Here is a 25,766-nt window from a genome sequence, read left to right on the forward strand (position 1 = left end):
AACTAGAAAAACCTAGGAAATGACTCAAGCTAAACCTAGCATGCCAAACAAAGCTAAGTCCTAGTTGTTGCTTTTTATTGAATGTATAGTCATAAGCTTTAATGTTTCTTTTTTCCTCTTTAACTTTTTTTTTTTTTTTTTTTGCATTATTTTCTCTTGAAGTCCAAGACTATTCATCAATGATTCTAAATCCTAGTCCTCAAAGGGTCCTGCAGGTTTTAAAATTTTCTGCAAAAGTCTGTTAATAACCCTCTGATTTGAGTCAGGTTTGTTGCAGCAGGGAAACTTATAAAAGCTGCAGGGCCTCGGTCCTCAAGGGCCAGGATTAAGGATCTATGCTATACCGACCTAATTGTCTGCACACTCCTTGCCAGTATTGTACCTTTAATAAGATTAAATGATCTTAGTCACGTGGAGTCCACTTCCTTATGATGCATTTAAGTGAAGGAGATCAGTAATCGTATGGCCTCTCTGTCATGTTAATCCACTGGAGATAAGAGACAGCTCTGCTCAGGATTCATCATGTCTCTGTAAGAACACAACATGCTTTGTGTGAGAGTATAATTTGGTTTGATAAAAGTTGTTACTTTGATGTTTAAAATCCATGTATGAGTCCACTTAAATTCTTTTTAGTGACAATGGTTTATTAATCTGAATGAAAAACTTGGAGTCATCATATATTTGACCAGTACAAAACCCTGTTGATGAATGTGCAGACATGTAGTTTGGACCTAACAGCCCACAGTGATCAGATCCACACCCTCTCCACTCCTACACAGAAAACAGTTTGAGCTGATTTTCTTCTTGGCAGACGGTTCATTAATGCATTTCTGGGGAAGCCACCACACCCACCACTGCAGCTGTTTGGACAAGCCTGAGGAATGCCACACTGTGTTTACGTGTGCCTGACATAGATTGTCAAACACGGATAACAATCTAGATTCAAGGTCTGATAGTTAAATAATGAGAGTCAGTGATGTATAAGAATTCTCCCATATAATTTCTTTCAAATTATGCTAAACTCATGATTCTGTGACATCCTGTAACTGTGACCCATATTTCTCTACAGAGTTTGTAGGTACATAAGTTACATGTGTAGTAAAGGTACAAGTTTACTCTCTATTTTCCACGTATTTGTGCCATCATTATTAATTTGCTTTTTCTTTCTCAACAGAAATCTCTGCTTATGCTGGTTGTTCACTCGTTCTGGTCGTTTTCTTTCCTGTTAAAAGGCAGATCTTTCTCTCCACTGTCACCCTTCAGCTCAGGATGGAGAACTGAGGATTTAATGCAGTTTGTTCTTTTTTTGTTTTAGCTCGGTGGGTGTTTGTTTTGGTTTTTATGAACAGTCCATAAATTGGACTAATGTGAAGCATATATTTTTATTCCTATTCCACATCAGGGCTGCAGCCACATGCAGGCGAGATGCAGGTACATCTGGACAGATCGCCAGTCAGTCATAAATAGACAATATCTAACATATGTGATAAAACTAATTAATTGCTTAAGTGCTGTGCAGATTCTGGTCCTTTGTTGTTGGAAATGAAGAGCATGAATGAAACCATTTCCAAAACCTGGACAGCCATGTTTTATCCATTTCATTTCTCATGGCGTCACCACTGCATGCGCCACATTGGTTTGTAGAGGAAAACAGCATCACATTTTTCCACACGTTTTACTTTCACGGCTACATTAATTTTTTTTTATTTCTTAAGCATATTGTAGTAAAAGCATTATAAACAGTAGCAGTAAAAGTCTGAGTACACTTACGGCTTTAACAGGAAAACGTGTCAATTTTAACAAATATATTTTCTAAGAAGCTTTAATAAACGCAAAGTAAAATACTTTACTTTTCTGGCAATGAGGTTTGGGTATAAAGACATTAACATGACGTTCAGGAAAGGAGAGAAGACTTTAATCTAGAGCCTGAAGCATTCATGTATCCATCCATCACATCTATCCTGCAGTGAACATTGAAGGAATATTTTCATTTTTACTGTTTTGTTCATATTTACTCATTCCCATTATTCAGTTTCTCTTTATAAATGTATGATAAATGGGTGTGAACTTCATACGAGTTTCTCTCCACAGCAGAGGCTGCAGGTTGTTGAGGAGTGCGGACTGGGATACATCAGACTGGAGATCCTGGGCATTTTATTTAAATTGATGAAGACTTCTTTTCAGCTCAACAGGTTTCACTTCCTTCTCAAGGCCCAGCAGAATGCTGTGCTCGTTACTTTCTCATGACTCAACACTTTCAGTCCTTCCTGCTTTCTTCTTCCAAGCTCTCAGGTCATCCAGCTGCAGGGAGGGAGGGGCGCAGATCAAACGGCATGTTTGCACATTTGGGTTCGAGGGCCGATTAGTCGGGTTCAGACTGCCTGAACTGACCCACTTCTGTCTGCAACAGGGAGAGAATACTGAACCCAGATCTGCATTGCATATTTCTCACCTTGTAAATAAATATATAAACTTGTACATGAGGGTGTGTGTGATGGAGATGTGTGGCTCCATCACCAAGTATTGCTTTATGGTTCATGCAGATGCTGAATAATGGCAATAAGGAAGCACACTGAGTTATTGTTTATTGAAATTGTTCAAAGTCGAATATTGATATGCATTTGTGGAGGGGGACTGGCCATCCTTCCTCTGGGAAGAGAGTTTTAATTAACATTGGTAGATTGAAAAACTTCCTATACAGTTTTACTTGTGTGTAACTTTAAACCCTCAGCAGCTCATGTTAATACTTACCTCTTGTCTTCTTGGCTGGGTACAGGAGCTGAAAGATGGAAACAGGTCCAACCATCTGCTTAAGAGCTGCAGGAGCGTACCATGTTAACGAGGAGGCGGATGTAGAGCAAAGATAAATTAGTTTTATGCACAGAATGAGGTTAGATAGTTATTAACTTATGTGAAGAGATATCTATCTATCTATCTATATATCTATGTGTATGTATGTATATATATATATATATATATATATATATATATATATATATATATATATATATATATATATATACATACATATATATATATACACACACACACACACACACACAGTTCTGCTCATATTTATTCATCATTCATTAAAGGAAAAAAACAGCTGCCTGTAAAATAAGTTGAAATTGACTAAAGTAATAATAAATAATGTTATGAAAATCATGACATTTTCTAATTCTGGTTCAATAGAAATATTTTTTATTAAAAAAGCAAAAAACCAAGATAATTTATTACATATTCCATCACTCATAAACTAATATTTAGTTGAAGAATCCTTTAATGTTTCCGCTCCAGTCAGGTGTTTTCTGTTCCTCTCAGTCAGACTTCTGCACCTGTTGACAGGTATTTTGTCCCACTGTTCAACAGAAAAGTCTCTCATTTGTCCAGGACACATTTGTTTGTTTTCTTTCTTCAACTCAATTAAATGAAAAAACAGTGTCTTATATTACTAAATTATATTTTTGCAAATTTTTAGTTCTTGTTCCTTTTTTAAGCCTCCAGTTATTCGAGTGTTGTAAATTCAGCTTTTCTTTAATGAAAGGGGACGAAGACATATGAGCACAACTGTATATGCTGTTATTATTGCGTTTGATGGTTGTTAATGTGTGTTAATATTTTGTGGTTTTGTGATTGTAGCCCCACCTCAATGGGCTGATCTCTTACGGTTTGGCAGCAGGAGGGTATAAAAGCCTGCTTTACTTTGTGGAATGTGATGTGATGATCCGTGTCTGCATGGAAATAAAGTGTGGTACTCATTCATGGACTATAAACCAGTCTCACGTCTTTTCATATCTTCAGTTCGACTGACTGGCAGCGTGATTATCTTTCAGGATCTTGCAGACCACAAGAACACAATTTCTCAACCACATCCTTGCATCTGATGACTGATGTTTTCCTAAGTTGCAAAAGTACCAATACACCAGGGATCCTGGTCCCTGAGGACCGGTGTCCTGCAGGTTTCCCTGCTGCAACTCACCTGATTCAAATCAATGTGTGCAGAGCTTGTCTGAGTCAGGTGTGTTGAAGCAGGGACACTATGAAAACCTGCAGGACACCGGTCCTTAAGGACCAGGACTGAGGATCCCCGTCATGCAGCATCCGTACCCATGGAGATTCTTGACAGCAGTTATTAAACAGAAGTCCACTGTGGACTCTACATGTAGGAGTTAATACGAGTTCGGTGAGGGAACTGTTGGTTTCTGCGGTCAGCTTTGAGACGGGAACAGAAACTGTTGTGTGATGATAAACCAGTGAGAGGCCCAGTAGAGGAGATGTGGTTAGCAGTGGAAGATCGATTTTCCCATTAGAAATCTCCTCCTGGGAATATTCAGCACCTGACTGGCAGTCGACCCTTAAGAAGTGGGTTTACGCTCAATTTTTTTGCACTTTTATTTAAAAAAAAAAAAAACAAAACAAAACAAAAAAAAACAAAAAACAAAGAAGTAGCCCAGAAAAACGCTGTTTCAGAAAACGTGACACGTAAAACTACTCCATTTAGCTGACTTTAAAAATCCATCCGTATGTCTTCGGTTTCAGGGAGGAAGAGTTATGAAACCAGTACTGGAACAGACTGGTGAGAGGCTCAGAGTGTAGTATCAGTAACCTTATCTGAGCTGCTGGGTGAGGTAGAGACACGTGTAGCGATGTTTGTAACGGTAAAAGCAGCATCTCAGGGGGTTAGAAGTGGGTATACTCTATGCTGACTGAAAAAGAAGTGTGTATACTCCGTATATACCCGCGTATACTCTGGACTACACCACTGCTTACTGGAATGTTCTTCATGCTTTTATGTAAAACACTTTAAATAATCCTACATGTGAAATGTTCCACATATAAACGTGGCTGTTGTAAACTGCTGCGGTACAGATAAAGTTAAACTGAACGTGTCTCGTTGCGACCATTTCAAGATGTGATAAAATCCATTAAAATGAACGACACGATGCAGAAAGTCTCTGACGAGTCAAACTGAGTTTATTTGTTAGCTTGTGAATGTACTGACAGGAAGAGGAGCATGGGTGTTGACGACACAATAAATAGAAATACGTAGCTGGATGTTAACTGCAGCAGACACAGAAGGTCTGGAAAAGGCCTCCGTTACTCGCTCTTACAGCTCCGGAGGAGGGGGAGGTGCAGGCAGGACTAGAAGGGGTCTCCACGCATACACAAACACACACAGGATAAAGATTCCAGTCTTTATAGAAAATATATACCAAATGATACCATCATTTAATGTAAATTAACTCGTACTTTCACAAAGTCAGCTCCCATTAAACAGGCTGATACAAGAAAACATCTCAAAAATACTTCAAAATATGTTCTTCACTTCGGTTTGAGGAATAAGTGAAAAGCACTCCACATTATATCCTTAAGCTGTAATTCTTACATGAAATAAAACAGGATACATTTGATTACAATTGATATTAAAGAGAAATATATCACCAAACTGGCCATAATTACGTCTAACTAATCAGGAGTATTAAGCAGAACGTCTCTTTTTAGCTTGTGAAACACTGCTTGCATCCTTCCACCAGGAGGCAAACTAAACGGAGAACGGCTGTGGTGTCCGGTAACTCCTGTCCACAGCAGCAGGTTGTCTTCACCGAAACCCGTCGGCACAGCAGCATGACTTCCCAACTTCAAGTTTCCAACACGATTCAACATTTCATCACCTTCCTGCTCGCCTCCACCCCACCAACATCTCAGCTCCTTCACATGACGATGAGCGGCTGTACCTTCACGTCCCACATACGGCGTCTCGCCTGCATCCCAACAACGTACCTGATGCGCTTCAGTCCTTCAGGAAAAGCCTGAACGGAAGCCCTTTGTGTTGCGGTTGGTCCCATAAAACTGCTTTTCTCATCAGTCTATGTGAACAACCAAACCGAGCTACACATGCAAAACAACGTGTGATAAAACGTCCACGATCCCTTTCATCACATCGCCTCACAATTTATCTTTTATATCATTATTAAAGAGGAAAATGCAGCAAGGATTAGAGGGGAGCTGACAAACACAAACACTTCATCTGGCAGCATCACTCAGCTTCCAGTTGTTAATGTCCAGATGGTTCCCAGAGGCCCAGCCTCCAGGTACACAACTCCTGATTCAGTTTCCGTTCATCTCCACGGGACCACCCTTAGGGATGAGCAGGCTCATCCGGCCCGTCGTGCTCGCTGCACTCTTGATCACCTCCATCCACCTGGGAAGAGAAGAGAACGCCATCAGAAGATGCTACACTGTGCTCAGAAAGGGATGGACATGATCAGCAGCAGGACTCAGGTAGGCTGTGCTGGTTAAACCATGTCATGTTGGTACTAAGGTGGATTACAGCCCCAGAGTCCCGTTCTTAGCAGACACAGGACCTTTCCACCTTTCCAATGTGAACAACGCCGACAGAATCCCAGAATCTCTCGTAAGCACAGAATCCATTAGAAAACATGGAATATCGTGGAATGTCGTCATATCAGGGTGTTCACTGCTTTCCCTGCTAATCCGGCAGGTTTTTATGTGTCTGAGAAAACTGAACAAGCAAAACAGGATGAGAGAATGCATTCTGATCGCTGCAGCTTCCTGCTCGTGTGGAGTCACCTGAGGTCAGTGACGCCGGCGAAAGGTGCTCAACCGTTTAATAAAGGAATTCTGTTGTTTCTCTACCGCGGTACCCTGCAGACAGACTGACCTCGCTGCAGACAGACAGACAGACAGACCTCGCCGCAGACAGACAGGCTGACCTCGCCGCAGACAGACAGACAGACTGACCTCGCTGCAGAAAGACAGACTGACCTCGCCGCAGACAGACAGACAGACTGACCTCGCTGCAGACAGACTGACCTCGCTGCAGACAGACAGACAGACTGACCTCGCTGCAGACAGACTGACCTCGCCGCAGACAGACAGACAGACTGACCTCACTGCAGACAGACAGACAGACTGACCTCGCCGCAGACAGACAGACAGACTGACCTCGCCGCAGACAGACAGACAGACTGACCTCGCCGCAGACAGACAGACAGACTGACCTCGCTGCAGACAGACTGACCTCGCTGCAGACAGACTGACCTCGCTGCAGACAGACAGACAGACTGACCTCACTGCAGACAGACAGACAGACTGACCTCACTGCAGACAGACTGACCTCGCTGCAGAAAGACAGACAGACTGACCTCGCCGCAGACAGACAGACAGACTGACCTCGCCGCAGACAGACAGACAGACTGACCTCGCTGCAGACAGACTGACCTCGCTGCAGACAGACTGACCTCGCTGCAGACAGACAGACAGACTGACCTCACTGCAGACAGACAGACAGACTGACCTCGCTGCAGACAGACAGACAGACTGACCTCACTGCAGACAGACTGACCTCGCTGCAGACAGACAGACAGACTGACCTCACTGCAGACAGACAGACAGACTGACCTCGCTGCAGACAGACAGACAGACTGACCTCACTGCAGACAGACTGACCTCGCTGCAGAAAGACAGACAGACTGACCTCGCTGCAGACAGACTGACCTCACTGCAGACAGACAGACAGACTGACCTCGCTGCAGACAGACAGACAGACTGACCTCGCTGCAGACAGACTGACCTCGCTGCAGACAGACTGACCTCGCTGCAGACAGACAGACAGACTGACCTCGCTGCAGACAGACAGACAGACTGACCTCGCTGCAGACAGACAGACAGACTGACCTCACTGCAGACAGACTGACCTCGCTGCAGAAAGACAGACAGACTGACCTCGCTGCAGACAGACAGACAGACTGACCTCACTGCAGACAGACTGACCTCGCCGCAGACAGACAGACAGACTGACCTCGCCGCAGACAGACAGACTGACCTCGCCGCAGACAGACAGACTGACCTCGCTGCAGACAGACGGACAGACTGACCTCACTGCAGACAGACTGACCTCACTGCAGACAGACAGACAGACTGACCTCGCCGCAGACAGACAGACAGACTGACCTCGCTGCAGACAGACAGACAGACTGACCTCGCTGCAGACAGACGGACAGACTGACCTCACTGCAGACAGACAGACAGACTGACCTCACTGCAGACAGACAGACTGACCTCACTGCAGACAGACAGACAGACAGACTGACCTCGCCGCAGACAGACAGACAGACAGACTGACCTCGCCGCAGACAGACAGACTGACTGACCTCGCCGCAGACAGACAGACAGACTGACCTCGCTGCAGACAGACAGACAGACTGACCTCGCCGCAGACAGACAGACAGACAGACCTCGCTGCAGACAGACAGACAGACTGACCTCGCTGCAGACAGACAGACAGACTGACCTCGCTGCAGACAGACAGACTGACCTCGCTGCAGACAGACAGACTGACCTCGCTGCAGACCGACAGACTGACCTCGCTGCAGACAGACAGACTGACCTCGCCGCAGACAGACAGAAAGACTGACCTCGCTGCAGACAGACCGACAGACTGACCTCGCTGCAGACAGACAGACTGACCTCGCCGCAGACAGACAGACAGACTGACCTCGCCGCAGACAGACGGACAGACTGACCTCGCCGCAGACAGACGGACAGACTGACCTCGCTGCAGACAGACGGACAGACTGACCTCGCCGCAGACAGACGGACAGACTGACCTCGCCGCAGACAGACAGACTGACTGACCTCGCCGCAGACAGACAGACAGACTGACCTCGCTGCAGACAGACAGACAGACTGACCTCGCCGCAGACAGACAGACAGACTGACCTCGCCGCAGACAGACAGACAGACTGACCTCGCCGCAGACAGACAGACAGACTGACCTCGCCGCAGACAGACAGACTGACCTCGCCGCAGACAGACAGACTGACCTCGCCGCAGACAGACAGACAGACTGACCTCGCCGCAGACAGACAGACAGACTGACCTCGCCGCAGACAGACAGACAGACTGACCTCGCTGCAGACAGACAGACAGACTGACCTCGCCGCAGACAGACAGACAGACTGACCTCGCCGCAGACAGACAGACAGACTGACCTCGCCGCAGACAGACAGACAGACTGACCTCGCCGCAGACAGACAGACAGACTGACCTCGCCGCAGACAGACAGACAGACTGACCTCGCTGCAGACAGACAGACAGACTGACCTCACTGCAGACAGACAGACTGACCTCGCCGCAGACAGACAGACAGACTGACCTCGCTGCAGACAGACTGACCTCGCTGCAGACAGACAGACAGACTGACCTCGCCGCAGACAGACAGACTGACCTCGCCGCAGACAGACAGACTGACCTCGCCGCAGACAGACAGACAGACTGACCTCGCCACAGACAGACAGACTGACCTCGCTGCAGACAGACAGACTGACCTCGCTGCAGACAGACAGACTGACCTCGCCGCAGACAGACAGACAGACTGACCTCGCTGCAGACAGACTGACAGGCTGACCTCGCTGCAGACAGACTGACAGGCTGACCTCGCTGCAGACAGACTGACAGGCTGACCTCGCTGCAGACAGACTGACAGGCTGACCTCGCTGCAGACAGACTGACAGGCTGACCTCGCTGCAGACAGACTGACAGGCTGACCTCGCTGCAGACAGACAGACAGACAGACTGACCTCGCTGCAGACAGACAGACTGACCTCGCTGCAGACAGACTGACAGGCTGACCTCGCTGCAGACAGACAGACTGACCTCGCTGCAGACAGACAGACTGACAGGCTGACCTCACTGCAGACAGACTGACAGGCTGACCTCGCTGCAGACAGACAGACTGACAGGCTGACCTCGCTGCAGACAGACTGACAGACAGACTGACCTCGCTGCAGACAGACTGACAGGCTGACCTCGCTGCAGACAGACAGACTGACCTCGCTGCAGACAGACAGACTGACCTCGCTGCAGACAGACTGACAGGCTGACCTCGCTGCAGACAGACAGACTGACCTCGCTGCAGACAGACAGACAGACTGACCTCGCTGCAGACAGACAGACTGACCTTGCTGCAGACAGACAGACTGACCTCGCTGCAGACAGACTGACAGACAGACTGACCTCGCTGCAGACAGACTGACAGGCTGACCTCGCTGCAGACAGACAGACTGACCTCGCTGCAGACAGACAGACTGACCTCGCTGCAGACAGACAGACTGACCTCGCTGCAGACAGACTGACAGGCTGACCTCGCTGCAGACAGACTGACAGGCTGACCTCGCCGCAGACAGACAGACAGACTGACCTCGCCGCAGACAGACAGACAGACTGACCTCGCTGCAGACAGACTGACCTCGCCGCAGACAGACAGACAGACTGACCTCGCTGCAGACAGACAGACAGACTGACCTCGCTGCAGACAGACAGACAGACTGACCTCGCTGCAGACAGACAGACAGACTGACCTCGCTGCAGACAGACAGACTGACCTCGCTGCAGACAGACAGACAGACTGACCTCGCCGCAGACAGACAGACAGACAGACCTCGCCGCAGACAGACAGACTGACCTCGCCGCAGACAGACAGACAGACAGACTGACCTCGCTGCAGACAGACAGACAGACAGACCTCGCCGCAGACAGACAGACAGACTGACCTCGCCGCAGACAGACAGACTGACAGGCTGACCTCGCTGCAGACAGACAGACAGACTGACCTCGCCGCAGACAGACAGACAGACTGACCTCGCTGCAGACAGACAGACAGACTGACCTCGCCGCAGACAGACAGACAGACTGACCTCGCCGCAGACAGACAGACTGACAGGCTGACCTCGCCGCAGACAGACAGACAGACTGCCCTCGCTGCAGACAGACAGACAGACTGACCTCGCCGCAGACAGACAGACAGACTGACCTCGCTGCAGACAGACAGACAGACTGACCTCGCCGCAGACAGACAGACAGACAGACTGACCTCGCCGCAGACAGACAGACAGACTGACCTCGCCGCAGACAGACAGACTGACTGACCTCGCCGCAGACAGACAGACAGACTGACCTCGCCGCAGACAGACAGACAGACAGACTGACCTCGCCGCAGACAGACAGACTGACTGACCTCGCCGCAGACAGACAGACTGACTGACCTCGCCGCAGAAAGACAGACAGACTGACCTCGCTGCAGACAGACAGACAGACTGACCTCGCCGCAGACAGACAGACAGACTGACCTCGCCGCAGACAGACAGACTGACCTCGCTGCAGACAGACAGACAGACTGACCTCGCCGCAGACAGACAGACAGACTGACCTCACTGCAGAAAGACAGACTGACCTCGCCGCAGACAGACAGACAGACTGACCTCGCTGCAGACAGACGGACAGACTGACCTCACTGCAGACAGACTGACCTCACTGCAGACAGACAGACAGACTGACCTCACTGCAGACAGACAGACAGACTGACCTCGCCGCAGACAGACAGACAGACTGACCTCGCCGCAGACAGACAGACAGACTGACCTCGCCGCAGACAGACAGACAGACTGACCTCGCCGCAGACAGACAGACAGACTGACCTCGCCGCAGACAGACAGACTGACTGACCTCGCCGCAGACAGACAGACAGACTGACCTCGCTGCAGACAGACAGACAGACTGACCTCGCCGCAGACAGACAGACTGACCTCGCCGAAGACAGACAGACAGGCTGACCTCACTGCAGACAGACTGACCTCGCCGCAGACAGACAGACAGACTGACCTCGCCGCAGACAGACAGACAGACTGACCTCGCTGCAGACAGACAGACAGACTGACCTCGCTGCAGACAGACAGACTGACCTCGCCGAAGACAGACAGACAGGCTGACCTCACTGCAGACAGACTGACCTCGCCGCAGACAGACAGACAGACTGACCTCGCCGCAGACAGACAGACTGACCTCACTGCAGACAGACAGACAGACTGACCTCGCTGCAGACAGACAGACAGACTGACCTCGCCGCAGACAGACAGACTGACCTCGCCGCAGACAGACAGACAGACTGACCTCGCTGCAGACAGACAGACAGACTGACCTCGCCGCAGACAGACAGACTGACCTCGCCGCAGACAGACAGACAGACTGACCTCGCCGCAGACAGACAGACAGACTGACCTCGCCGCAGACAGACAGACAGACTGACCTCGCCGCAGACAGACAGACAGACTGACCTCGCCGCAGACAGACAGACAGACTGACCTCGCCGCAGACAGACAGACAGACTGACCTCGCCGCAGACAGACAGACAGACTGACCTCGCCGCAGACAGACAGACAGACTGACCTCGCTGCAGACAGACAGACAGACAGACCTCGCTGCAGACAGACAGACAGACTGACCTCGCTGCAGACAGACAGACAGACTGACCTCGCCGCAGACAGACAGACAGACTGACCTCGCCGCAGACAGACAGACAGACTGACCTCGCCGCAGACAGACAGACAGACTGACCTCGCCGCAGACAGACAGACAGACTGACCTCGCCGCAGACAGAAAGACAGACTGACCTCGCCGCAGACAGACAGACAGACTGACCTCGCCGCAGACAGAAAGACAGACTGACCTCGCTGCAGACAGACAGACAGACTGACCTCGCCGCAGACAGACAGACAGACTGACCTCGCTGCAGACAGACAGACAGACTGACCTCACTGCAGACAGACAGACTGACCTCGCCGCAGACAGACAGACAGACTGACCTCGCTGCAGACAGACTGACCTCGCTGCAGACAGACAGACAGACTGACCTCGCCGCAGACAGACAGACAGACTGACCTCGCTGCAGACAGACAGACAGACTGACCTCGCTGCAGACAGACAGACTGACCTCGCCGCAGACAGACAGACAGACTGACCTCGCTGCAGACAGACTGACCTCGCTGCAGACAGACAGACTGACCTCGCCGCAGACAGACAGACAGACTGACCTCGCCGCAGACAGACAGACAGACTGACCTCGCTGCAGACAGACAGACAGACTGACCTCGCCGCAGACAGACAGACAGACTGACCTCGCCGCAGACAGACAGACAGACTGACCTCGCTGCAGACAGACTGACCTCGCTGCAGACAGACAGACTGACCTCGCCGCAGACAGACAGACAGACTGACCTCGCCGCAGACAGACAGACAGACTGACCTCGCTGCAGACAGACTGACCTCGCTGCAGACAGACAGACAGACTGACCTCGCCGCAGACAGACAGACAGACTGACCTCGCTGCAGACAGACAGACAGACTGACCTCGCTGCAGACAGACAGACTGACCTCGCCGAAGACAGACAGACAGGCTGACCTCGCTGCAGACAGACAGACTGACCTCACTGCAGACAGACTGACAGGCTGACCTCGCTGCAGACAGACAGACTGACAGGCTGACCTCGCTGCAGACAGACTGACAGACAGACTGACCTCGCTGCAGACAGACTGACAGGCTGACCTCGCTGCAGACAGACAGACTGACCTCGCTGCAGACAGACAGACTGACCTCGCTGCAGACAGACAGACTGACCTTGCTGCAGACAGACAGACTGACCTCGCTGCAGACAGACTGACAGGCTGACCTCGCTGCAGACAGACTGACAGACAGACTGACCTCGCTGCAGACAGACTGACAGGCTGACCTCGCTGCAGACAGACAGACTGACCTCGCTGCAGACAGACAGACTGACCTCGCTGCAGACAGACAGACTGACAGGCTGACCTCGCTGCAGACAGACAGACTGACAGGCTCACCTCGCCGCAGGCAGACAGACAGACTGACCTCGCCGCAGACAGACAGACAGACTGACCTCGCTGCAGACAGACTGACCTCGCCGCAGACAGACAGACAGACTGACCTCGCTGCAGACAGACAGACAGACTGACCTCGCTGCAGACAGACAGACAGACTGACCTCGCTGCAGACAGACAGACAGACTGACCTCACTGCAGACAGACAGACTGACCTCGCTGCAGACAGACAGACAGACTGACTGACCTCGCCGCAGACAGACAGACAGACAGACCTCGCCGCAGACAGACAGACTGACCTCGCCGCAGACAGACAGACTGACAGGCTGACCTCGCTGCAGACAGACAGACAGACAGACCTCGCCGCAGACAGACAGACAGACTGACCTCGCCGCAGACAGACAGACTGACAGGCTGACCTCGCTGCAGACAGACAGACAGACTGACCTCGCCGCAGACAGACAGACAGACTGACCTCGCTGCAGACAGACAGACAGACTGACCTCGCCGCAGACAGACAGACAGACTGACCTCGCCGCAGACAGACAGACAGACTGACAGGCTGACCTCGCTGCAGACAGACAGACAGACTGACCTCGCCGCAGACAGACAGACTGACCTCGCCGCAGACAGACAGACTGACAGGCTGACCTCGCCGCAGACAGACAGACTGACCTCGCCGCAGACAGACAGACTGACAGGCTGACCTCGCCGCAGACAGACAGACAGACTGACCTCGCTGCAGACAGACAGACAGACTGACCTCGCTGCAGACAGACAGACAGACTGACCTCGCCGCAGACAGAAAGACAGACTGACCTCGCCGCAGACAGACAGACAGACAGACTGACCTCGCCGCAGACAGACAGACAGACTGACCTCGCCGCAGACAGACAGACAGACTGACCTCGCCGCAGACAGAGACAGACAGACAGACTGACCTCGCCGCAGACAGACAGACAGACTGACCTCGCCGCAGACAGAAAGACTGACTAACCTCGCCGCAGACAGACAGACTGACTGACCTCGCCGCAGACAGACAGACAGACTGACCTCGCTGCAGACAGACAGACAGACTGACCTCGCCGCAGACAGACAGACTGACCTCGCCGCAGACAGACAGACTGACCTCGCCGCAGACAGACAGACTGACCTCACTGCAGACAGACAGACTGACCTCGCTGCAGACAGACAGACTGACCTCGCCGCAGACAGACAGACAGACTGACCTCGCCGAAGACAGACAGACAGACTGACCTCGCTGCAGACAGACAGACAGACTGACCTCGCCGCAGACAGACAGACAGACTGACCTCGCCGCAGACAGACAGACAGACTGACCTCGCTGCAGACAGACAGACAGACAGACTGACCTCGCCGCAGACAGACAGACAGACTGACCTCGCCGCAGACAGACAGACAGACTGACCTCGCCGCAGACAGACAGACAGACTGACCTCGCCGCAGACAGACGGACAGACTGACCTCGCCGCAGACAGACGGACAGACTGACCTCGCCGCAGACAGACGGACAGACTGACCTCGCCGCAGACAGACGGACAGACTGACCTCGCTGCAGACAGACGGACAGACTGACCTCGCCGCAGACAGACAGACAGACTGACCTCGCCGCAGACAGACAGACAGACTGACCTCGCCGCAGACAGACAGACAGACTGACCTCGCCGCAGACAGACAGACTGACCTCACTGCAGACAGACAGACTGACCTCGCTGCAGACAGACAGACAGACTGACCTCGCTGCAGACAGACAGACAGACTGACCTCGCCGCAGACAGACAGACAGACTGACCTCGCCGCAGACAGACAGACTGACCTCGCCGCAGACAGACAGACAGACTGACCTCGCTGCAGACAGACAGACAGACTGACCTCGCTGCAGACAGACAGACAGACTGACCTCGCCGCAGACAGACAGACAGACTGACCTCGCCGCAGACAGACAGACTGACTGACCTCGCCGCAGACAGACAGACAGACTGACCTCGCCGCAGACAGACAGACAGACAGACTGACCTCGCCGCAGACAGACAGACTGACTGACCTCGCCGCAGACAGACAGACTGACTGACCTCGCCGCAGAAAGACAGACAGACTGACCTCGCTGCAGACAGACAGACAGACTGACCTCGCCGCAGACAGACAGACAGACTGACCTCGCCGCAGACAGACAGACTGACCTCGCTGCAGACAGACAGACAGACTGACCTCGCCGCAGACAGACAGACAGACTGACCTCACTGCAGAAAGACAGACTGACCTCGCCGCAGACAGACAGACAGACTGACCTCGCTGCAGACAGACGGACAGACTGACCTCACTGCAGACAGACTGACCTCACTGCAGACAGACAGACAGACTGACCTCACTGCAGACAGACAGACAGACTGACCTCGCCGCAGACAGACAGACAGACTGACCTCGCCGCAGACAGACAGACAGACTGACCTCGCCGCAGACAGACAGACAGACTGACCTCGCCGCAGACAGACAGACAGACTGACCTCGCCGCAGACAGACAGACTGACTGACCTCGCCGCAGACAGACAGACAGACTGACCTCGCTGCAGACAGACAGACAGACTGACCTCGCCGCAGACAGACAGACTGACCTCGCCGAAGACAGACAGACAGGCTGACCTCACTGCAGACAGACTGACCTCGCCGCAGACAGACAGACAGACTGACCTCGCCGCAGACAGACAGACAGACTGACCTCGCTGCAGACAGACAGACAGACTGACCTCGCTGCAGACAGACAGACTGACCTCGCCGAAGACAGACAGACAGGCTGACCTCACTGCAGACAGACTGACCTCGCCGCAGACAGACAGACAGACTGACCTCGCCGCAGACAGACAGACTGACCTCACTGCAGACAGACAGACAGACTGACCTCGCTGCAGACAGACAGACAGACTGACCTCGCCGCAGACAGACAGACTGACCTCGCCGCAGACAGACAGACAGACTGACCTCGCTGCAGACAGACAGACAGACTGACCTCGCCGCAGACAGACAGACTGACCTCGCCGCAGACAGACAGACAGACTGACCTCGCCGCAGACAGACAGACAGACTGACCTCGCCGCAGACAGACAGACAGACTGACCTCGCCGCAGACAGACAGACAGACTGACCTCGCCGCAGACAGACAGACAGACTGACCTCGCCGCAGACAGACAGACAGACTGACCTCGCCGCAGACAGACAGACAGACTGACCTCGCCGCAGACAGACAGACAGACTGACCTCGCTGCAGACAGACAGACAGACAGACCTCGCTGCAGACAGACAGACAGACTGACCTCGCTGCAGACAGACAGACAGACTGACCTCGCCGCAGACAGACAGACAGACTGACCTCGCCGCAGACAGACAGACAGACTGACCTCGCCGCAGACAGACAGACAGACTGACCTCGCCGCAGACAGACAGACAGACTGACCTCGCCGCAGACAGAAAGACAGACTGACCTCGCCGCAGACAGACAGACAGACTGACCTCGCCGCAGACAGAAAGACAGACTGACCTCGCTGCAGACAGACAGACAGACTGACCTCGCCGCAGACAGACAGACAGACTGACCTCGCTGCAGACAGACAGACAGACTGACCTCACTGCAGACAGACAGACTGACCTCGCCGCAGACAGACAGACAGACTGACCTCGCTGCAGACAGACTGACCTCGCTGCAGACAGACAGACAGACTGACCTCGCCGCAGACAGACAGACAGACTGACCTCGCTGCAGACAGACAGACAGACTGACCTCGCTGCAGACAGACAGACTGACCTCGCCGCAGACAGACAGACAGACTGACCTCGCTGCAGACAGACTGACCTCGCTGCAGACAGACAGACTGACCTCGCCGCAGACAGACAGACAGACTGACCTCGCCGCAGACAGACAGACAGACTGACCTCGCTGCAGACAGACAGACAGACTGACCTCGCCGCAGACAGACAGACAGACTGACCTCGCCGCAGACAGACAGACAGACTGACCTCGCTGCAGACAGACTGACCTCGCTGCAGACAGACAGACTGACCTCGCCGCAGACAGACAGACAGACTGACCTCGCCGCAGACAGACAGACAGACTGACCTCGCTGCAGACAGACTGACCTCGCTGCAGACAGACAGACAGACTGACCTCGCCGCAGACAGACAGACAGACTGACCTCGCTGCAGACAGACAGACAGACTGACCTCGCTGCAGACAGACAGACTGACCTCGCCGAAGACAGACAGACAGGCTGACCTCGCTGCAGACAGACAGACTGACCTCACTGCAGACAGACTGACAGGCTGACCTCGCTGCAGACAGACAGACTGACAGGCTGACCTCGCTGCAGACAGACTGACAGACAGACTGACCTCGCTGCAGACAGACTGACAGGCTGACCTCGCTGCAGACAGACAGACTGACCTCGCTGCAGACAGACAGACTGACCTCGCTGCAGACAGACAGACTGACCTTGCTGCAGACAGACAGACTGACCTCGCTGCAGACAGACTGACAGGCTGACCTCGCTGCAGACAGACTGACAGACAGACTGACCTCGCTGCAGACAGACTGACAGGCTGACCTCGCTGCAGACAGACAGACTGACCTCGCTGCAGACAGACAGACTGACCTCGCTGCAGACAGACAGACTGACAGGCTGACCTCGCTGCAGACAGACAGACTGACAGGCTCACCTCGCCGCAGGCAGACAGACAGACTGACCTCGCCGCAGACAGACAGACAGACTGACCTCGCTGCAGACAGACTGACCTCGCCGCAGACAGACAGACAGACTGACCTCGCTGCAGACAGACAGACAGACTGACCTCGCTGCAGACAGACAGACAGACTGACCTCGCTGCAGACAGACAGACAGACTGACCTCACTGCAGACAGACAGACTGACCTCGCTGCAGACAGACAGACAGACTGACTGACCTCGCCGCAGACAGACAGACAGACAGACCTCGCCGCAGACAGACAGACTGACCTCGCCGCAGACAGACAGACTGACAGGCTGACCTCGCTGCAGACAGACAGACAGACAGACCTCGCCGCAGACAGACAGACAGACTGACCTCGCCGCAGACAGACAGACTGACAGGCTGACCTCGCTGCAGACAGACAGACAGACTGACCTCGCCGCAGACAGACAGACAGACTGACCTCGCTGCAGACAGACAGACAGACTGACCTCGCCGCAGACAGACAGACAGACTGACCTCGCCGCAGACAGACAGACAGACTGACAGGCTGACCTCGCTGCAGACAGACAGACAGACTGACCTCGCCGCAGACAGACAGACTGACCTCGCCGCAGACAGACAGACTGACAGGCTGACCTCGCCGCAGACAGACAGACTGACCTCGCCGCAGACAGACAGACTGACAGGCTGACCTCGCCGCAGACAGACAGACAGACTGACCTCGCTGCAGACAGACAGACAGACTGACCTCGCTGCAGACAGACAGACAGACTGACCTCGCCGCAGACAGAAAGACAGACTGACCTCGCCGCAGACAGACAGACAGACAGACTGACCTCGCCGCAGACAGACAGACAGACTGACCTCGCCGCAGACAGACAGACAGACTGACCTCGCCGCAGACAGAGACAGACAGACAGACTGACCTCGCCGCAGACAGACAGACAGACTGACCTCGCCGCAGACAGAAAGACTGACTAACCTCGCCGCAGACAGACAGACTGACTGACCTCGCCGCAGACAGACAGACAGACTGACCTCGCTGCAGACAGACAGACAGACTGACCTCGCCGCAGACAGACAGACTGACCTCGCCGCAGACAGACAGACTGACCTCGCCGCAGACAGACAGACTGACCTCACTGCAGACAGACAGACTGACCTCGCTGCAGACAGACAGACTGACCTCGCCGCAGACAGACAGACAGACTGACCTCGCCGAAGACAGACAGACAGACTGACCTCGCTGCAGACAGACAGACAGACTGACCTCGCCGCAGACAGACAGACAGACTGACCTCGCCGCAGACAGACAGACAGACTGACCTCGCTGCAGACAGACAGACAGACAGACTGACCTCGCCGCAGACAGACAGACAGACTGACCTCGCCGCAGACAGACAGACAGACTGACCTCGCCGCAGACAGACAGACAGACTGACCTCGCCGCAGACAGACGGACAGACTGACCTCGCCGCAGACAGACGGACAGACTGACCTCGCCGCAGACAGACGGACAGACTGACCTCGCCGCAGACAGACGGACAGACTGACCTCGCTGCAGACAGACGGACAGACTGACCTCGCCGCAGACAGACAGACAGACTGACCTCGCCGCAGACAGACAGACAGACTGACCTCGCCGCAGACAGACAGACAGACTGACCTCGCCGCAGACAGACAGACTGACCTCACTGCAGACAGACAGACTGACCTCGCTGCAGACAGACAGACAGACTGACCTCGCTGCAGACAGACAGACAGACTGACCTCGCCGCAGACAGACAGACAGACTGACCTCGCCGCAGACAGACAGACTGACCTCGCCGCAGACAGACAGACAGACTGACCTCGCTGCAGACAGACAGACAGACTGACCTCGCTGCAGACAGACAGACAGACTGACCTCGCCGCAGACAGACAGACAGACTGACCTCGCCGCAGACAGACAGACAGACCTCGCCGCAGACAGACAGACAGACTGACCTCGCCGCAGACAGACAGACAGACTGACCTCGCCGCAGACAGACAGACAGACTGACCTCGCTGCAGACAGAAAGACAGACTGACCTCGCTGCAGACAGACAGACAGACTGACCTCGCCGCAGACAGACAGACAGACTGACCTCGCCGCAGACAGAAAGACAGACAGACCTCGCTGCAGACAGACAGACAGACTGACCTCGCCGCAGACAGACAGACAGACAGACCTCGCTGCAGACAGACAGACAGACTGACCTCGCTGCAGACAGACAGACAGACTGACCTCGCCGCAGACAGACAGACAGACTGACCTCGCCGCAGACAGACAGACAGACTGACCTCGCCGCAGACAGACAGACAGACTGACCTCGCCGCAGACAGACAGACAGACTGACCTCGCTGCAGACAGACAGACAGACTGACCTCGCTGCAGACAGACAGACTGACCTCGCCGCAGACAGACAGACAGACTGACCTCGCCGAAGACAGACAGACAGGCTGACCTCGCTGCAGACAGACAGACTGACCTCACTGCAGACAGACAGACAGACTGACCTCGCTGCAGACAGACTGACAGACAGACTGACCTCGTTGCAGACAGACTGACAGGCTGACCTCGCTGCAGACAGACAGACTGACCTCGCTGCAGACAGACAGACTGACCTCGCTGCAGACAGACTGACAGGCTGACCTCGCTGCAGACAGACTGACAGGCTGACCTCGCTGCAGACAGACAGACTGACCTCGCTGCAGACAGACAGACTGACCTTGCTGCAGACAGACAGACTGACCTTGCTGCAGACAGACAGACTGACCTCGCTGCAGAAAGACTGACAGGCTGACCTCGCTGCAGACAGACTGACAGACAGACTGACCTCGCTGCAGACAGACTGACAGACAGACTGACCTCGCTGCAGACAGACTGACAGGCTGACCTCGCTGCAGACAGACAGACTGACCTCGCTGCAGACAGACAGACTGACCTCGCTGCAGACAGACTGACAGGCTGACCTCGCTGCAGACAGACAGACTGACAGGCTGACCTCGCCGCAGGCAGACAGACAGACTGACCTCGCCGCAGACAGACAGACAGACTGACCTCGCTGCAGACAGACTGACCTCGCCGCAGACAGACAGACAGACTGACCTCGCTGCAGACAGACAGACAGACTGACCTCGCTGCAGACAGACAGACAGACTGACCTCGCTGCAGACAGACAGACAGACTGACCTCACTGCAGACAGACAGACTGACCTCGCTGCAGACAGACAGACAGACTGACCTCGCGGCAGACAGACAGACAGACAGACCTCGCCGCAGACAGACAGACTGACCTCGCCGCAGACAGACAGACTGACAGGCTGACCTCGCTGCAGACAGACAGACAGACAGACCTCGCCGCAGACAGACAGACAGACAGACAGACTGACCTCGCTGCAGACAGACAGACAGACTGACCTCGCCGCAGACAGACAGACAGACTGACCTCGCTGCAGACAGACAGACAGACTGACCTCGCCGCAGACAGACAGACAGACTGACCTCGCCGCAGACAGACAGACAGACTGACCTCGCCGCAGACAGACAGACTGACCTCGCCGCAGACAGACAGACTGACAGGCTGACCTCGCCGCAGACAGACAGACAGACTGACCTCGCTGCAGACAGACAGACAGACTGACCTCGCTGCAGACAGACAGACAGACTGACCTCGCTGCAGACAGACAGACAGACTGACCTCGCCGCAGACAGAAAGACAGACTGACCTCGCCGCAGACAGACAGACAGACAGACTGACCTCGCCGCAGACAGACAGACAGACAGACTGACCTCGCCGCAGACAGACAGACAGACTGACCTCGCCGCAGACAGACAGACAGACAGACTGACCTCGCCGCAGACAGACAGACAGACTGACCTCGCCGCAGACAGAAAGACTGACTAACCTCGCCGCAGACAGACAGACTGACTGACCTCGCCGCAGACAGACAGACAGACTGACCTCGCTGCAGACAGACAGACAGACTGACCTCGCCGCAGACAGACAGACTGACCTCGCTGCAGACAGACAGACTGACCTCGCTGCAGACAGACAGACAGACTGACCTCGCCGCAGACAGACAGACAGACTGACCTCGCCGCAGACAGACTGACCTCGCTGCAGACAGACAGACAGACTGACCTCACTGCAGACAGACTGACCTCGCCGCAGACAGACAGACAGACTGACCTGGCTGCAGACAGACAGACAGACTGACCTAGCTGCAGACAGACGGACAGACTGACCTCACTGCAGACAGACAGACAGACTGACCTCGCTGCAGACAGACAGACAGACTGACCTCGCCGCAGACAGACAGACAGACTGACCTCGCCGCAGACACAGACAGACTGACCTCGCCGCAGACAGACAGACAGACTGACCTCGCTGCAGACAGACAGACAGACAGACTGACCTCGCCGCAGACAGACAGACAGACTGACCTCGCCGCAGACAGACAGACAGACTGACCTCGCCGCAGACAGACAGACAGACTGACCTCGCCGCAGACAGACGGACAGACTGACCTCGCCGCAGACAGACGGACAGACTGACCTCGCCGCAGACAGACGGACAGACTGACCTCGCCGCAGACAGACGGACAGACTGACCTCGCTGCAGACAGACGGACAGACTGACCTCGCCGCAGACAGACAGACAGACTGACCTCGCCGCAGACAGACAGACAGACTGACCTCGCCGCAGACAGACAGACAGACTGACCTCGCCGCAGACAGACAGACAGACTGACCTCACTGCAGACAGACAGACTGACCTCGCTGCAGACAGACAGACAGACTGACCTCGCTGCAGACAGACAGACAGACTGACCTCGCCGCAGACAGACAGACAGACTGACCTCGCCGCAGACAGACAGACTGACCTCGCCGCAGACAGAAAGACAGACTGACCTCGCTGCAGACAGACAGACAGACTGACCTCGCTGCAGACAGACAGACAGACTGACCTCGCCGCAGACAGACAGACAGACTGACCTCGCCGCAGACAGACAGACAGACCTCGCCGCAGACAGACAGACAGACTGACCTCGCCGCAGACAGACAGACAGACTGACCTCGCCGCAGACAGACAGACAGACTGACCTCGCTGCAGACAGAAAGACAGACTGACCTCGCTGCAGACAGACAGACAGACTGACCTCGCCGCAGACAGACAGACAGACTGACCTCGCCGCAGACAGAAAGACAGACAGACCTCGCTGCAGACAGACAGACAGACTGACCTCGCCGCAGACAGACAGACAGACAGACCTCGCTGCAGACAGACAGACAGACTGACCTCGCCGCAGACAGACAGACAGACTGACCTCGCCGCAGACAGACAGACAGACTGACCTCGCCGCAGACAGACAGACAGACTGACCTCGCCGCAGACAGACAGACAGACTGACCTCGCCGCAGACAGACAGACAGACTGACCTCGCTGCAGACAGACAGACAGACTGACCTCGCTGCAGACAGACAGACTGACCTCGCCGCAGACAGACAGACAGACTGACCTCGCCGAAGACAGACAGACAGGCTGACCTCGCTGCAGACAGACAGACTGACCTCGCTGCAGACAGACAGACAGACTGACCTCGCTGCAGACAGACTGACAGACAGACTGACCTCGTTGCAGACAGACTGACAGGCTGACCTCGCTGCAGACAGACAGACTGACCTCGCTGCAGACAGACAGACTGACCTCGCTGCAGACAGACTGACAGGCTGACCTCGCTGCAGACAGACTGACAGGCTGACCTCGCTGCAGACAGACAGACTGACCTCGCTGCAGACAGACTGACAGGCTGACCTCGCTGCAGACAGACTGACAGGCTGACCTCGCTGCAGACAGACAGACTGACCTTGCTGCAGACAGACAGACTGACCTTGCTGCAGACAGACAGACTGACCTTGCTGCAGACAGACAGACTGACCTCGCTGCAGAAAGACTGACAGGCTGACCTCGCTGCAGACAGACTGACAGACAGACTGACCTCGCTGCAGACAGACTGACAGACAGACTGACCTCGCTGCAGACAGACTGACAGGCTGACCTCGCTGCAGACAGACAGACTGACCTCGCTGCAGACAGACAGACTGACCTCGCTGCAGACAGACTGACAGGCTGACCTCGCTGCAGACAGACAGACTGACAGGCTGACCTCGCCGCAGGCAGACAGACAGACTGACCTCGCCGCAGACAGACAGACAGACTGACCTCGCTGCAGACAGACTGACCTCGCCGCAGACAGACAGACAGACTGACCTCGCTGCAGACAGACAGACAGACTGACCTCGCTGCAGACAGACAGACAGACTGACCTCGCTGCAGACAGACAGACAGACTGACCTCACTGCAGACAGACAGACTGACCTCGCTGCAGACAGACAGACAGACTGACCTCGCGGCAGACAGACAGACAGACAGACCTCGCCGCAGACAGACAGACTGACCTCGCCGCAGACAGACAGACTGACAGGCTGACCTCGCTGCAGACAGACAGACAGACAGACCTCGCCGCAGACAGACAGACAGACTGACAGGCTGACCTCGCTGCAGACAGACAGACAGACTGACCTCGCCGCAGACAGACAGACAGACTGACCTCGCTGCAGACAGACAGACAGACTGACCTCGCCGCAGACAGACAGACAGACTGACCTCGCCGCAGACAGACAGACAGACTGACCTCGCCGCAGACAGACAGACTGACCTCGCCGCAGACAGACAGACTGACAGGCTGACCTCGCCGCAGACAGACAGACAGACTGACCTCGCTGCAGACAGACAGACAGACTGACCTCGCTGCAGACAGACAGACAGACTGACCTCGCCGCAGACAGAAAGACAGACTGACCTCGCCGCAGACAGACAGACAGACAGACTGACCTCGCCGCAGACAGACAGACAGACAGACTGACCTCGCCGCAGACAGACAGACAGACTGACCTCGCCGCAGACAGACAGACAGACAGACTGACCTCGCCGCAGACAGACAGACAGACTGACCTCGCCGCAGACAGAAAGACTGACTAACCTCGCCGCAGACAGACAGACTGACTGACCTCGCCGCAGACAGACAGACAGACTGACCTCGCTGCAGACAGACAGACAGACTGACCTCGCCGCAGACAGACAGACTGACCTCGCTGCAGACAGACAGACTGACCTCGCTGCAGACAGACAGACAGACTGACCTCGCCGCAGACAGACAGACAGACTGACCTCGCCGCAGACAGACTGACCTCGCTGCAGACAGACAGACAGACTGACCTCACTGCAGACAGACTGACCTCGCCGCAG

General features: G+C 54.3%; 1 protein-coding gene across 2 annotated transcripts in view; it reads right to left on the minus strand.

The window, feature by feature from the left end:
- Window positions 1-4,968: 4,968 nt before the first annotated feature.
- farp2 (FERM, RhoGEF and pleckstrin domain protein 2) overlaps window positions 4,969-25,766 on the minus strand; it is a 79,461-nt gene continuing 58,663 nt past the window's right edge. For both annotated transcript variants that reach the window (XM_079244869.1, XM_079244868.1), the window contains exon 27: window positions 4,969-6,202. In XM_079244869.1, coding sequence (XP_079100995.1) covers window positions 6,109-6,202 — 94 coding nt within the window. In that variant the 3' untranslated portion in view covers window positions 4,969-6,108. The remainder of the gene's footprint in view (window positions 6,203-25,766) is intronic.

This window comes from Telmatherina bonti, assembly GCF_933228915.1.
Source record: "Telmatherina bonti genome assembly, chromosome: 8".
Classification (NCBI taxonomy): domain Eukaryota; kingdom Metazoa; phylum Chordata; class Actinopteri; order Atheriniformes; family Telmatherinidae; genus Telmatherina; species Telmatherina bonti.